Source organism: Myxocyprinus asiaticus, chromosome 41 (genome assembly GCF_019703515.2).
Source record: "Myxocyprinus asiaticus isolate MX2 ecotype Aquarium Trade chromosome 41, UBuf_Myxa_2, whole genome shotgun sequence".
Taxonomy (NCBI): domain Eukaryota; kingdom Metazoa; phylum Chordata; class Actinopteri; order Cypriniformes; family Catostomidae; genus Myxocyprinus; species Myxocyprinus asiaticus.
In genome coordinates this window covers 31,075,441-31,091,170 of record NC_059384.1, presented here as the reverse complement: position 1 = coordinate 31,091,170, position 15,730 = coordinate 31,075,441, and the positions used below count along the sequence as shown (strand labels likewise).

The 15,730-nt window shown below is 41.0% G+C and overlaps 1 protein-coding gene across 5 annotated transcripts in view; it reads left to right on the top strand.

The window, feature by feature from the left end:
* Positions 1-14,300, top strand: part of LOC127432035 (NXPE family member 4-like) — a 66,399-nt gene extending 52,099 nt beyond the window's left edge. For 4 of the 5 annotated variants that reach the window (XM_051682802.1, XM_051682799.1, XM_051682801.1 and 1 more), the window contains 3 exons: positions 2,189-2,259; positions 2,342-2,545; positions 14,173-14,300. In XM_051682802.1, the coding sequence (XP_051538762.1) occupies positions 2,189-2,259; positions 2,342-2,545; positions 14,173-14,177 (280 nt within the window). In that variant the 3' untranslated portion in view covers positions 14,178-14,300. The remainder of the gene's footprint in view (positions 1-2,188; positions 2,260-2,341; positions 2,546-14,172) is intronic. The other variant, XM_051682804.1, reaches the window with a different exon arrangement.
* Positions 14,301-15,730: the final 1,430 nt, after the last annotated feature.

The following is a 15,730-nucleotide window of genomic DNA, read 5'->3' as shown; positions in this document are numbered from 1 at the left end:
TTGTCCCTGTCTACTCGCGTCTTTACGAAGGTCGCAGAGGCTGCCCTTGCCCCGTTAAGGGAGGTGGGCATTCGCATTCTCAACTATCTCAATGACTGGCTAATCCTAGCTCACTCTCGAGACATCTTGTGCACATACAGGGACCTGGTGCTCTCACACCTCAGCCGACTAGGGCTTTGGGGCAACTGGGAAAAGAGCAAGCTCCTCCCAGTTCAGAGCATCTCCTTTCTCCTTGACGGCGCGCCTTACGAACGAGGTCACGACAGACACCTCCAAAATGGGCTGGGGCACTGTTTGCAATGGGCACACAGCGCCGGCCTCTGGACGGGTCCGTGACTGCACTGGTACATCAACTGCCTCGAGTTGTTGGCAATTCTGCTCACCCTGCAGAGGTTTCGGCCGTTGATCCAGGGCAAGCACGTGTTAGTTCAGACAGACAACATGGCAATGGTAGCATATGTCAACCACCAAGGCGGTCTGCGCTCTCGTTTCACAACTCGCCCGCCATCTCCTCCTCTGGAGTCAGCAGCACTTCAAGTCGCTGCAAGCCACTCACATCCCGGGCAACCTCAACACTACAGCAGATGTGCTGTCATGACAGGTTACCCTCAGGGGAGAGTGGAGACTCCACCCTCAGGTGGTCCAGCTGATTTGGAGTCGATTCGACAGGCACAGGTGCACCTGTTCGCCTCCCCACTGCCCGCTCTGCGGTGGTAGACACGATCACTCAGGCTAGGGCCCCCTCAACGAGGCGCCTGTATGCCTTTAAGTGCCGTCTGTTCGCTAAGTGGTGTTCTTCCTGACACGAAGACCCCCAGAGATGCGCAGTCGGATCAGTGCTTTCCTTCCTGAAGGAGAGGTTGGAAGGGAGGCTGTCCCCTTCCACCTTGAAGGTGTACGTTGCCGCCATAGCAGCACACCACGACGCAGTCGACTGTAAGTCCTTAGGGAAGCACGACCTGATCATCAGGTTCCTAAGAGGCGCCAGGAGGCTGAATCTCTCCAGACCGCGCCTCGTTCCCTCATGGGACCTCTCTGTAGTTCTTCAGAGTCTACAGAGAGCCCCCTTTGAGCCTTTGCAGTCAGCCGAGCTTAAGGCACTCTCCTAGAAGACTGCAGTCCTGACTGCGCTCACTTCCATCAAGAGGGTAGGTGACCTGCAAGTGTTATCTGTCAGTGAAACGTGCCTGGAGTTTGGTCCGGGTTACTCTTACGTGATCCTGAGACCTCGACCGGGCTATGTGCCCAAAGTTCCCACCACCCCTTTTAGGGACCAGGTGGTGAATCTGCAAGCGCTGCCCCAGGAGGAGGCAGACCCAGCCCTGTTGTAGCTGTGTCTGGTGCACGCTTTAGGCATCTATTTGGATCGCATGCAGAGCTTTAGAATCTCTGAGCAGCTCTTTGTCTGCTTTGGTGCACAGCGGAAAGGAAGCGCTGTCTCCAAGCAGAGGATCGCCCACTGGCTCATTGACACCATAACTATAGTATATCTCGCCCAGGACATGCCGCCCCCGGTACACACATGGTAACTTGTGTAACCTCCGTTCCCTGATGGAGGGAACGAGATGTTGTGTCCCTCCTGCCACAACGCTGAACTGCCCGCTGAAATGGCCGGATCTTATATCAGCTCCATAGCATAAAACCTGAATGAGTGGTTGCACCAGCTCCTTTTATACCCGTATGTCTGGGGGAGTGGCATGCAAATACCACTCGCCAATTTTCATTGGCCTTTTATCAAAGACCAGAGGTGTCTTGGGCTCTCAAGAGTGACCCCTAGTGTCACTACATCAACACAACGTCTCGTTCCCTCCATCAGGGAACGGAGGTAACACAAGTAACCATGATGTTTTCACTATGAGACCAGGTTGTCTTTATCTTTATTAATTCCTTCCCTTAATTATATTAATTTTATAGTTAAATCACATAAATAATTCTTGTTTTTTTTTCAATGGGCTTCGTGATACATGCATTCAGAGCACTTGACCTTCCTGCACAATTCCAAATCAGTAAATGAGATGATACTTATGACAGACATCCTCTTTTAATAATTATACCTCAAACGTCGTTAAGAAAATGAATTCCGTCTGAATAGGGAATGGGAATACTATTAGAGCAGACAGACTTGCACATGAAGGAATGTTTAATGTTTAATATTTGAATATTAATATATTTTATTTTATTTTCACAGCAAATTAACAAATGTTGCTATTACTGGAGACAAACACATCATAAATGTCCTTCCAAACACTACTGGCATTGGTATAATTACAAAATACATATGGTTACTATGCATAGACATGGCCTGTCCCCCTTAGGTAAACGTGGCATTTCTTTGCTTTAGGGTCAATGGAGAGATGTAGACCTGGCCTGACAACACCAGTTCCTGCAGGATTCTATTTGCATGACGTCTGGAAGTCTTTTGTGTGTTGCACTAAACACTTCAGTCGTCAAGAAATGGGAAATTGTCTTAGAAACAAGATCGTCTACATGTTGGGAGACTCTACCACAAGGCAGTGGTTTGAGCATTTCTTAAGCACTGTGCCAGGCAAGTCATTTAATACCAGATACAAATAAGCAAACCAGCTTTTGGGGTCAGGGTGTGTAGTGGTTAAATGTCAAGCTGGTAACCAAAAAGGTTCTAGGTTCAAACCCAAGAAAGGGTTCTCCATTATAGCAATAGTTCATCTAAAAATGAAAATTGTGTTATTTACTCATGGAGCACGAAAGGAAAATTTTTGAAGAATCTTCACAAATCTCTTTTCCACACAATGACATAGTGACCACAACTGTGAAGCTCCAAAAAGGACAAAAAACAACATAAAGGCACCATAATGGTAGTCTGAACTTATATTTCGGTTTGCTCACTAATATATAAGTTGTTATTTACTAGGTTTGTAACGGTTCTCGATAAAAATGAACCATTCAGTTTTCAAACCACAGTTCGGTACACATTTGTATCACGGTTCATCTGAAGTGTAACGACACATCTGTAGCATAAGGTTTGCCGAAAAAACACAGCGTCAAATAGATAGGCACAGTTAAAATCTCCGCTAATGCGCCTGTTTGGCTAGGTTGGTCTGTATGTGTGTGGATATGCTCCGCTGTGGTCTCACGTAGGTTAACTATCTACTGAGAGTAGCTGACCAATTAACTGTTAGTATGTTAAATCAGTTTTGTACGTGTCAGTGTGTAGTTGAAAATGGCAAGAAGAGAATCCGCGGATAGAGAAGCTCCTTGCGTCACTTAAGTCTCTTGTCTAGGAACATTTTAGATTTGCAGTCAATTACGACAGCGATTGGTCAAAAAACTTTGACAACAGTTACTGTTTGCAGACATTGCTTGTCACAAGTGCGTATACTCATGGCAATACATCGAATATGATTAGCAATTTACTCCTACATCACCCAGTATAGATTGCACATGTAGATAAGCTTAAGTAAAAAACAATGGCACACAGTGCTAATTCAAACAGACACAAAACAATATATATAGCCCTATTTGGACGGTAATTGTTTACATTGTAATTCCAGCATTTACAGGGGCTAGCCAGTGATTTTATTGTCATCCGAATATCCCACCACATTTACAATTTGTTTAGAGAAGCAGCCAGGTCAATGTTTACCTATTGAAAATGACTCAGAGGTTACGTTAACTTTCTTTTTTTTTCTGTCCCCTTTTCTCCCCAATTTGGAATGCCCAATACCCAATGCGCACTAAGTGCGCACCTCAATCCGGGTGGCAGAGGACAAATCTCAGTTGCCTCCGTGTCTGAGAGAGTCAGTCCACGCATCTTATCATGTGGCTTGTTGAGCGCGTTACCACGGAGACATAGCATGTCTCAAGGCTTCACGCTGTTCTCTGCGGCATCCACACACAACTCACCACTCACCATTATGGCAACCACGAGGAGGTTACCCCATGTGACTCTACCTTCCCTAGCAACCAAGCCAATTTGGTTGCTTAGGAGACCTGGCTGGAGTCACTCAGCACTCCCTGGATTCGAACTCACGACTCCAGGGGTGGTAGTCAGCGTTTTTACTCGCTGAACTACCCAGGCCCCAACGTTCATTTTTTCTGCTATTTTCCACATTTTTAAAACTGACAAATAATTACAAATCATGTCCTTCATTATGTCTGATAAAATATAAGAAATATATCTCTATTGACAGATTTGTGTTACTTGCATTGTCTTAAACAGTAATGTCCCTATAATTTCTTGATTATTTTCAGGGCGCTTCGCAAGAATTTTGGCTTGTATAGTATTTGAAATGAATACTTTGCAGCACAGTTCCCTCATACATGCTTTGAAAGTAAAGTGATCTGTGTTCACTCTATATAGACTTTAGCGTAATTCCAAAAATATTTCCATACAAATACACAGGACAAAATTTGTGGACTGGGGAATTTTCCTCTTGCTCTTACCATATAGAACAACCACAAATGAAATCATGAAAAAAAAAATATATAACCTGTGACTGACCACGTGAGAAGCAAATTTCTGGGTTCGCAGGATGACAGAACTCGCTCCTACACTGTAAATTATTGTTTTCTGACCACATAAATTTTATTTTACAGATGTCAAAGAATTACCGTCAAATAGTACTTAAGGTTTCTTTCACGCTAGCACTTTTGGTGAACACCCGTGTTCTTTTGCCATCAAAGTTCGGATTGTTTGAGTGGTGTGAATGCTACTTTTGAACTCAAGTGGACTCAAGTGCATGAACTGCACTAAAAAGATTTAGAGTTCTGGCAAACTAGCCACAAATTTGCCACTCATTATAATTTACATGCCAATGAGCTTGTGATTCACCGCAAATGTTTGCCAGAAGTTTGCCGCAACGGTAGTGGTGAACCTGCCAATTGTATCTGTCTGCGTTCCCCAAGACTACAAATTACTCGCATTCACAACACGCCCACAACACACAACACCCCCCTTGGCTCGTCAAGCGATTCTGTTAGCTACAAGAACTTTTATATCGATCACTGGATGATTAAGTTTTAAATTATTTGTCACATATCATATTATTAAACAAAAGATATAAATGGTAAACTGAACTTATTTGTTTAATGTGAAATTTTGTGGAAGTGCTCTTTACTCTATTACTGAAGGTGTTTGTACAACTTCTGCTTGTTCAATAATAAAAAAGATATAAATGGTAAGATAAACCTTTATCTGTTCTGTTTTCTCCAGTTAGCTTACAAGCTATTTGGTTAGCCTTTTAGCTTAGCATACATCTAGCTTCTTCTCTCCTTTGTCATTACATTTATTTTCACTGTCACCACCTATATATGGCTGTATGATTGAATTCAACAGAACTTTTAATTTGCTGTATATTTAATGATTTTACAAAAGTTTCTTTTTTTAAATCTTTGTGGTTATGGTTAGGTTTAGAGTTATGGATAGGTGTAGGTGTTTATGGTTGCTGCAAGACTCCAAATAAACACAACAAACATTGTATGAATGTGGCATCCAACTGTTCCAAGACTTCAGGATTTGAGAGGGTCCACGTTGCAGACTGTAGCGCGATGATATGGTGACATGATTTAATCCTCTGCGTAGTGAATTTTGGTGACGTAGTGGATGTTTTGGATTTTATACGTTACACTGAGTAGAATATTACTTGGTATTAAAGAATTACAATGACAGATTTACTTTACATAGTTTTTCCTGTTCACCAACATACAGAAACTATATAAATTAGCAAGGTATTCATACTACTCACTATAAAGTGCTTCTCATTTTAGCATCTTTTCAGCTATACATAAATACCCATGCCATGGGGTATATTGTTTGTATTTGAATATTAACATTTAGCAGACAGACATGTTTGGAAGTACGCAAAAGTGAGATTAAAGTGAATCTTGAGCTCAGCGCACGTAAGCAAACGGAACCAAACTGGGAGCACATCTGTTACTCTGAGCAAGTGATGGAGTTGTGGAGCACAGAACCGCTCAGAAAACACTGTATTAATGCTTTTACACAATACAGCACAGAGCAGTGTGCATACACTTTGAAGCGAGCAGCGGGATCATGCTATTTATTAATTTAATTAAATTATAGCCATTTGCAGTTTCATAATTGCACAGCATCATATGGTGATTTAGATTTTATTTTATTAATTTTGCAGCCTTAATATAAACATATATAGGCCCTATCTGTGTGTGTGTGTGTGTGTGTGTGTGTGTGTGTGTGTGTGTGTGTGTGGGTGTATGTGTGTATATTATATGAATATATAAATATATATTAATGACTGTTAAGTACGATACAGTAATGACACAAAACATTGAAATGTGAATACGCATGCTCATTAAAACATCCACTATGTTACTAAAATCAATTACGCAGAGGATTAAATCCACTACGTCATAGTGCTACAGTCTGCAGCGAGGGGTTCTTGCAGGATTTTGCTGGTGATTTGGGGGAGGGCTTAACTTGTAGTGTGCATGTCTTGTTGTAGTCTTGAAGGATGCAGACAGACCCCTCTCGAACCTGCAGCAAACTTTTGGCAACAATGGAAAATTTGCCGCAAAGCTCATTTGCATGTGAAAATGTGAAATGTGAAAAAGTAGGGCAGTGGTAGCTCAGCGGTTAAGGCTCTGGGTTACTGATCAGAAGGTCGGGGGTTCAAGCCCCAGCACCGCCAAGATGCCACTGTTGGGCCCTTGAGCAAGGCCCTTAACCCTATCTGCTCCAGGGGTGCCATATCATGGCTGACCCTGCACTCTGACCCCAGCCTAGCTGGGATATGTGAAAAAGAAGAATTTCACTGTATATGTGCAAATGTGTGATAAATAAAGAAAAATTAAAAATTAAATTAAAATAATCAGTGGCAAATTTGCACTAGTTTTGTAATGAACATTACATTTTTGTAAGGGATATTATGCTGAAATGTTCCACAAATTATTTAAACATATATCTTAATTTGATTGTAACTTATTTTATTTAGGCCTGAAGGAGCCTTAGGCTGTGGAGTTGAAAAATAATATCATTGTTCACTGGAGGTCACATGGTCTTCCTCTGCGATTTCGTAAAATGCCAGCTGCTGATCTGCATTATATCAGCAATGAAATTGATTATATAACAGGTGGCCATCATACAGTTGTTGTCTTCACAATCTTTGCCCACCTGGTTTTTCACCCGATAACATTCTATGTCCATAAAATGGCCGCAATTCGCCAAGCTGTCATTGCGCTACTGAAACGTGCACCCACGACTACTGTCATAATCAAGTCTGGCAACACTGGCTTAACAAAGGTACACTGAGATTTTATCCACTCAGTTAATTCTTTTCTTCTTATTTAGAACTGACCAGGAATTCTGTGCATCACTATATGCCTGCTAACTTTTTGTTAGCTTGTATAGGTAGCTCGTTTTTGAAAATGGTAGCTTGACAGTACTTTAACTACTTTAAAGCCCTCATGAAATGGCATAATGATTAGGGCTGGGTAATAATGTAAGTAAATTACTCGCAAATACCACCAAATAATATCTGTGATTAGCCACTGGCTGGTAAATTTTCAGATTTCGCTTAGCAGTGATTGCGTGGTATAGAGGTGAATAAGTTTAGCATCTAGATCCTTTTACCGCATGTTGAGAATAAAAGTTAAGTTTGACTTGTTCTGTGTAATGTGAGTCCAAAGACGATCCACACAATCCATTTGTCATTGAATAATGTATCTTTTAATACCCTTTCTGTTTTTTACATTTGATCAAAAACAACAACATAAAAAGACACTAATCACACATAGCACGGATGAAAATATAGATGAGACTCTAAAACATCCTCAGTGCAAAACACACACACACACATACACAAGAATGAACTGGTGAGACTTTAACACAATTCTTTTTTTTTTTTACATTTGTCAAATAAAACCAATAAATCAGCCACAATGCTAAACATAAACTCTCTGAAATGAAGGGTTGAGACGATAACATGCTCACAATGCAGAACACACACACACACACACACACACAGAACCAGGGCATCAATAAGTGGAGCTCTACAGCCATCTTTTGGTCATTGTTGGCATTGCAAGTCATCTGTTGTTTTCCAGCTGATGACAGCAATCTGACTCACACACACACCCACACGTTTGCCAAATGTTTCCTCATTTTTCTGTTTTATACTCTAATTGAATTTTCAGAATTTTACAGTTAATTTCTGTTTCTTGATGTTCATTTTCTTGACATTATTGTGCATTTACTTTGAGTTATTACATTTTAATGTTTGAAATACATTTTTCTTTGTAACACTATGGTCAGGTTTGATGACAAGCATAATGATATAAACTGCAAAAACTGACACTTCAAATCAATTTTAAAATGCTAAACTTTGACAAATGATAGTTTGATTATGTCTAAATATATACAGGTGCATCTCAATAAATTAGAATGTCGTGGAAAAGTTCATTTATTTCAGTAATTCAACTCAAATTGTGAAACTCGTGTATTAAATAAATTCAATGCACACAGACTGAAGTAGTTTAAGTCTTTGGTTCTTTTAATTGTGATGATTTTGGCTCACATTTAACAAAAACCCACCAATTCACTATCTCAACAAATTAGAATACATCATAAGACCAATAAAAAAAACATTTTTAGTGAATTGTTGGCCTTCTGGAAAGTATGTTCATTTACTGTATATGTACTCAATACTTGGTAGGGGCTCCTTTTTGCTTTAATTACTGCCTCAATTCAGCGTGGCATGGAGGTGATCAGTTTGTGGCACTGCTGAGGTGGTATGGAAGCCCAGGTTTCTTTGACAGTGGCCTTCAGCTCATCTGCATTTTTTGGTCTCTTGTTTCTCATTTTCCTCTTGACAATACCCCATAGATTCTCTATGGGGTTCAGGTCTGGTGAGTTTGCTGGCCAGTCAAGCACACCAACACCATGGTCATTTAACCAACTTTTGGTGCTTTTGGCAGTGTGGGCAGGTGCCAAATCCTGCTGGAAAATGAAATCAGCATCTTTAAAAAGCTGGTCAGCAGAAGGAAGCATGAAGTGCTCCAAAATTTCTTGGTAAATGGGTGCAGTGACTTTGGTTTTCAAAAAACACAATGGACCAACACCAGCAGATGACATTGTACCTCAAATCATCACAGACTGTGGAAACTTAACACTGGACTTCAAGCAACTTGGGCTATGAGCTTCTCCACCCTTCCTCCAGACTCTAGGACCTTGGTTTCCAAATGAAATACAAAACTTGCTCTCATCTGAAAAGAGGACTTTGGACCACTGGGCAACAGTCCAGTTCTTCTTCTCCTTAGCCCAGGTAAGACGCCTCTGACGTTGTCTGTGGTTCAGGAGTGGCTTAACAAGAGGAATACGACAACTGTAGTGTCTGTGTGTGGTGGCTCTTGATGCCTTGACCCCAGCCTCAGTCCATTCCTTGTGAAGTTCACCCAAATTCTTGAATTGATTTTGCTTGACAATCGTAAGGCTGTGGTTCTCTCGGTTGGTTGTGCATCTTTTTCTTCCACACTTTTTCCTTCCACTCAACTTTCTGTTAACATGCATGGATACAGCACTCTGTGAACAGCCAGCTTCTTTGGCAATGAATGTTTGTGGCTTACCCTCCTTGTGAAGGGTGTCAATGATTGTCTTCTGGACAACTGTCAGATCAGCAGTCTTCCCCATGATTGTGTAGCCTAGTTAACCAAACTGAGAGACCATTTTGAAGGCTCAGGAAACCTTTGCAGGTGTTTTGAGTTGATTAGCTGATTGGCATGTCACCATATTCTAATTTTTTGAGATAGTGAATTGGTGGGTTTTTGTTAAATGTGAGCCAAAATCATCACAATTAAAAGAACCAAAGACTTAAACTACTTCAGTCTGTGTGCACTGAATTTATTTAATACACGAGTTTCACAATTTGAGTTGAATTACTGAAATAAATGAACTTTTCCACGACATTCTAATTTATTGAGATGCACCTGTATATCCAAATGCATATCTTGTGAAAATATAAAATTAGGTTACAACAAGCCATCAGACAACACAGTGGATGGCTACAGCCATCTACTGGCTGTTACTGGCATGACATGGTTTTCAAGTCATGTTATTTACAGTTGTGGCCAAAAATATTGGCACCCTTGGTAAATATGAGCAAAGAACGCTGTGAAAACAAATCTGCATTTATCCTTTGGATCTTTCATTCAAAAAAATCACAAAAGTCTAACCTTTAAGTGAAGTAAAACAATTGAAACAGGGGAAATATCTAAGTAGTTAATAAATATTTTTCTCCAAAATGCATTGGCCATAATTATTGGCAACCTTTTATTCAATACTTTTTGCAACCTCCCTTTGCCAAGATAACAGCTTTGAGTCTTCTCTTATAATGCCTAATGAGATTGGAGAACACATGGCAAAGGATCTGAAACCATTCCTCCATACAGAATCTCAACAGATCCTTCAAATTCAGAGGTGCATGTTGGTGGACTCTCCTTTTCAGTTCACCCCACACATTTTCTATGAGGTTCAGGTCAGGGTACTGGGATGGCCATGGCAGAACCTTGATTTTGTGGTCAGTGAACCATTTTTGTGTTGATTTTGATGTTTGTTTTGGATCATTGTCCTGCTGGAAGATCCAACCAGGGCCCATTGTAAGCTTTCTGGCAGAGGCAGCCAGGTTTTTATTTTTTATCTGTTGGTATTTGATAGAGTCTGTCATGCCATATATCTGAACAAGATGTCCAGGACCTCTGGAAGAAAAACAGCCTCACAACATTAAAGATCCAGCACCACATTTAACCGTGGGCATTGAGTACTTCTTTATCTCTGTGTGTGCCAAACACATTGTGACGAGGAGGAGGGCGGGGCTAGGCCGTGACTACGCACACCTGGCCCCCAATCAGGCTAATCAGCTGAGGAGAGGGATAAATGCAGCTGGATGCGGCAGTTCAGGAGAGAGAGAGCCGCATGCAGCTGCCGTGTGTGTGTTTATGTTTGTGTCTTTTAAGTATTCATTAAACATTATTTTGACTGTTCAGCCAGTTCCCGCCACCTCCTTGCCCATTTTAAACCTTGTTACATTGGTGCCGATGCCCGGGAAGGAGGAGGGATGCGCTGTCATGGAGTCCTCGCCACTGCTGTCCGCCCAAATGAGCAGCCGCGGCCGTCCGCCAGGGGACAGAGGAGTCACTGCCAGCCGCCTGGACGCGGAGGTACAGCCGCCATCTGCGAGGGGAGAAGGGGCTCGCTGCCGTCTGCCTGGAGCGGTGGAGCCGCTGCCAGGGGCAGAGGGGCTCGCTACCAGCCACCAGAATGCGGAGGGGCGTTCCATCCACCAGGGGTCGAAGGACTCGCTCCAGTCTGCCCGAAGAGGAGTGGCTGTCATCTGACAGAGGGTGAAGGAGTGGTCGAGGACCAGGCGACGGCGTGTCTGGGAACCGGCAAGCAATTTTTTTTTTCTCTCTCACCTCTCTCTCTCTCTCTCTCTCTCTCTCTCACTGTCGCTCTGCCTTGCCCTTTCCCTCTCCTCTTTTTTTCCCCTCCCCTTGTCCCTCTCCCCAGCTCTAGAGAGGCAGGGAAAAGCCTGCCGGCAGGTGCAGCCAGAAGGAGGGAGGGCAGGATGTATGCCATGCCGGGGGTTCCCCGGCCTGAGGCAAAGAAGGGAGTAGTGTAATGAGGAGGAGGGCGGGGCCGAGCCATGACTACGCATGCCTGGCCCCCAATCGGGCTAATCAGCCGAGGAGAGGGATAAATGCAACCGGATGCGGCAGTTCGGTAGAGAGAGAGCCACACGCAGCTGCCATGTGTGTTTATGTTTGTATCTTTTAAGTTTTCATTAAACATTATTTTGACTGTTCAGCCAGTTCCTGCCTCCTCCTTGCCCATTTTAAACCTTGTTACACCCATCTCTGGTGTTTGCTGCCAAAAAGCTCTATTTTTGTTTTATCTGTCAATAGAACCTGGTCGCATTTGAAGTTCCAGTAGTGTCTGGCAAACTGAAAACACTTGAGTTTGTTGTTGGATGAGAGCAGAGGCTTTTTTTCTTGAAACCATCCCAAACAACTTTAAAAAAAAAAAAAAAAAAAAAAAATAAAGGAACTTGTAGTGATGTAGGTGATGTCTGATATATATTTTATAGACTTTCTGACCCCAAGACCCAACTAATTTCTGCAATTCTCCAGCTGTGATCCTTGGAGATTCTTTGGCCACTTGAACCATCCTCCTCAGTGTGCGTGGAGACAATATAGACTCACGTCTTTTTCCAGGCCGATTCTTAAGATCTCCAGTTGATTGGAACTTGTTAATTATTGCTCTGATGGTGGAAATGGTCATTTTCAATGCTTTGGCTATTTTCCTATTTTGTGAAGCTCAACAACCTCTAGCTGCACATCAGAACTATATTCTTTAGTCTAACCCACTGTGATTGATGATTAAGGGAATTTGGCCTGTGTGTTACCTCGTATTTATACCCCTGTGAAACAGGAAATCATAGCTGAACAATTTATGTTCCTAGTCAGCCAGGTGCTCTAAAAATTTAAAATATGAATGGTAATATACTTCAGATATATTTCATTCATAAGAATTTCTAGGAGTGCCAATAATTGTGGCCAAAGTGTTTTGGAGAAAAATATTTATTTAATAATGAGATATTTCCTCTTCTGACAATTGTACATAGCGGTAATCTGAGTTACCGTAGACTTTGTCGAACTAGTTTGGTTCTCTCATCAACAAGGCATTTCCGTTTACAGAACTGCCAATCACTGGATGTTTTTTGTTTTTGGCACCATTCTGAGTAATACTAGTGACTGTTGTGTGTGAAAATCCCAGGAGATCAGCAGGTACAGAAATACTCAAACCAACCCATCTGACACCAACAATAATGCCACGGTCCAAATCACTGAGATCACATTTTTTCACCATTCTGATGGTTGATGTGAACATTAACTGAAGCTCCTGACCCGTAGCTGCATGATTTTATGCACTGCACTGCTGCCACATGATTGACTGATTAGATAATCACATGGATGATTGTTGGTGCCAGGTGGGCTGGTTAGAGTATTTCTGTAACTGCTGATCTCCTGGGATTTTTACACACAACAGTCTCTAGAATTTACTCCGAATGGTGCCAAAAACAAAAAAACATCCAGTGAGTGGCAGTTCTGTTGACAGAAATGCCTTGTTGATGAGAGAGGTCAACAGAGAATGGCCAGACTTGTTCAAACTGACAAAGTCTACGGTAACTCAGATAACCAATCTGTACAATTCTGAGATGCGGGTTGGCGCTGTTTTGGCGGCACGAGGGGGATCTCCACAATATTAGGCAGGTAGTTTTAATGTTGTGGCTGTGTAGGTTAGATTTTTGTGAATTTATTTAATGAAAGATCAGAAGGATAAACAATGCAGATTTTTTTTTCACAGCCTTCTTTGCTCATAATTACCAAGGGTGCCAATATTTTTGGCCACCATTGTATATTTTGTTCACCAGATGGTAGCAACCGGCCTCCAATTTATGTCACATTCTCTTGTTTTAATTATTAATGTAAATACTTGTAAATAGTACAAACTATGCATGTAAACAAAAACAAAATACATGTGACAAAAATATACATGCAATGTAATATATGCAATTACAAGACATCATATTTGATTGAGGAATACATTTAGGAATGTATGGAATTAAAATAAAAGTTGTAACATTTATATGTTCATAATGTAACAAGTTAGAAGATTACCTGTATAATTTACAGAATTAGCTGACAATTTCTTTCATTTGTAAGCAAAATAGACATTATAACTGAAAATCGAATTAAAACAAATCGAATCGAGAGCTTGTGAATCGGAATTGAATTGAACAGGGAAATCTGTATCAGTACCCAGCCTAATGATGAGCACCGGAAAGATGAGTCATTACTATTTATAGTCAGTTTTCCTGAAGAGGAAGATTTTAAATGTGTAAGGGTAAATACAGATACCTGTCCTCTCAATGATGCAAAGTGTCCCTCTTCTTCTGTCTTCTCCCCTTAATGTGTTAAAAGTTAATTTTGTCAACTTTGAGGAGTACTCTATCATATGAATTGCTTCAAAGCTAATAGATATGAACTAAAACTACTTTTGATTTCATGGGGTCTTTAAATTTATTCATGGGGTCTTTAAGATGCTGGGTTCTGTTCCGCTAGCTCTTTTTGTATGTTTCTTGACAGGATTGTGCTCTGTTGCAGGATGAATATGCAAATGATTGGTACAGAATGCAGTTGAACACTGTGATGAGGGAGATGTTTAGAGACATTGCTGTGGTCTACTTGGATGTCTGGCAGATGACTTCCTGTCACTATACAGTTGAAGACATTCATCCAGCTGGTGTTATTGTCAGCAATGAGATTGACATGTTACTATCATACATCTGCCCTTCCTGACACCTTGTGTAAGTATTTGAATTATTCTTGCCGTACTTAAATATATTATGTACTTACACAAATGACATGTGGACATGTTACTGCTTCTAAACAAATGAAAGTCCTTTTGAAAAATATTTACACAAGGTGTAACATATACAGTACTCTATCTTCAAAAATAATGCCATAAATGTTTTTCATTTATCAATTAACTTCATACAAAGTCCAATAAACATAAAAAAGCTAAATCAATATTTGGTGTGACCACAATTCTTCTAGGTACACCTGGACACAGTGTTTCTTGGTTGCTGACAGATAGGATGTTCCAAGCTTCTTGGAGAATTCACCTCAGTTCTTTTGTCTATTTAGGCTGTCTAAATAAGCAAGCCTAATTTTAACTGCAGCATGACTGTTTTGTGAAGTGAACGTCAAAAATTATAATTTTTCATATGAATCTACCTAGGAGGTCTATAATATCTGGAAAAATCGATCTAATAATATTTGCAATTTAAATGTTGCTTGCAATAAATTTCATTTCGTCAGGGTACACGGTTATGCCGCGTTCCACTCAAGTTGGATGTGGGATATTCCTACTTGATATCTCTGACCATAAATGCATTCCATTCCCCGATATTCAGAACTGCAATGCTCCCGTTAGCTTAGCAGGGTTTGACTCTCATTAGAGATGTCTCCTAGCAATCCAACTGATAAACAATCTGCAGCGCTAGCATTTGTGGTTCAGGTGTACGATTATCAAAAGAGATTATAATGTTTTATACACCTGTTTCAGTAGGCGTTTTTTAAACAAGCTCTAATATCATGTAATGTGGAAACGAACTCATTTATCGATATTACTTAATAAAGTGAATGTTTATCTTTCATGATTCACTGTTGTTTTGCCTTGTGTTTAGCCTCTGTCTTCTGTTTTCCCCGGACTACATTTCCCATAATTCACTGCCCTTATCTTTGCCAGCTGTTCCCAATTGTTCTCACCTGTTTTCCATTACCTTGTTTATCCTTGTGTATATAATGCCCTGATGTCTGCTCAGTCTTTGTCAATTGTTGTGTGTTTTTCTCCAGTTCATATACCAGTTGCTGTCTTGTTTGTAAATGTTTGTTTTGCTTCCTAGTTCTGAGTCTTGCCTTGTTCCAGTGTTTACCCTGTTTAGTATTTAATTTATTTTTCATTAAACTAGCTGCATTTAGATCCGGCTCTCTTGACTTCCTCCCAACATTACATTACACTATGTAACACAACTTTTGTTCCTGGGTAGTAAGTGTTATTAACTAATTACTTATGCCTCAAAAGTATAGAAAACATCTTGGTTATTGATGTAACCTCTGTCCCCTGATGGAGGGAATGAGACGTGTCGATGTAGTGACA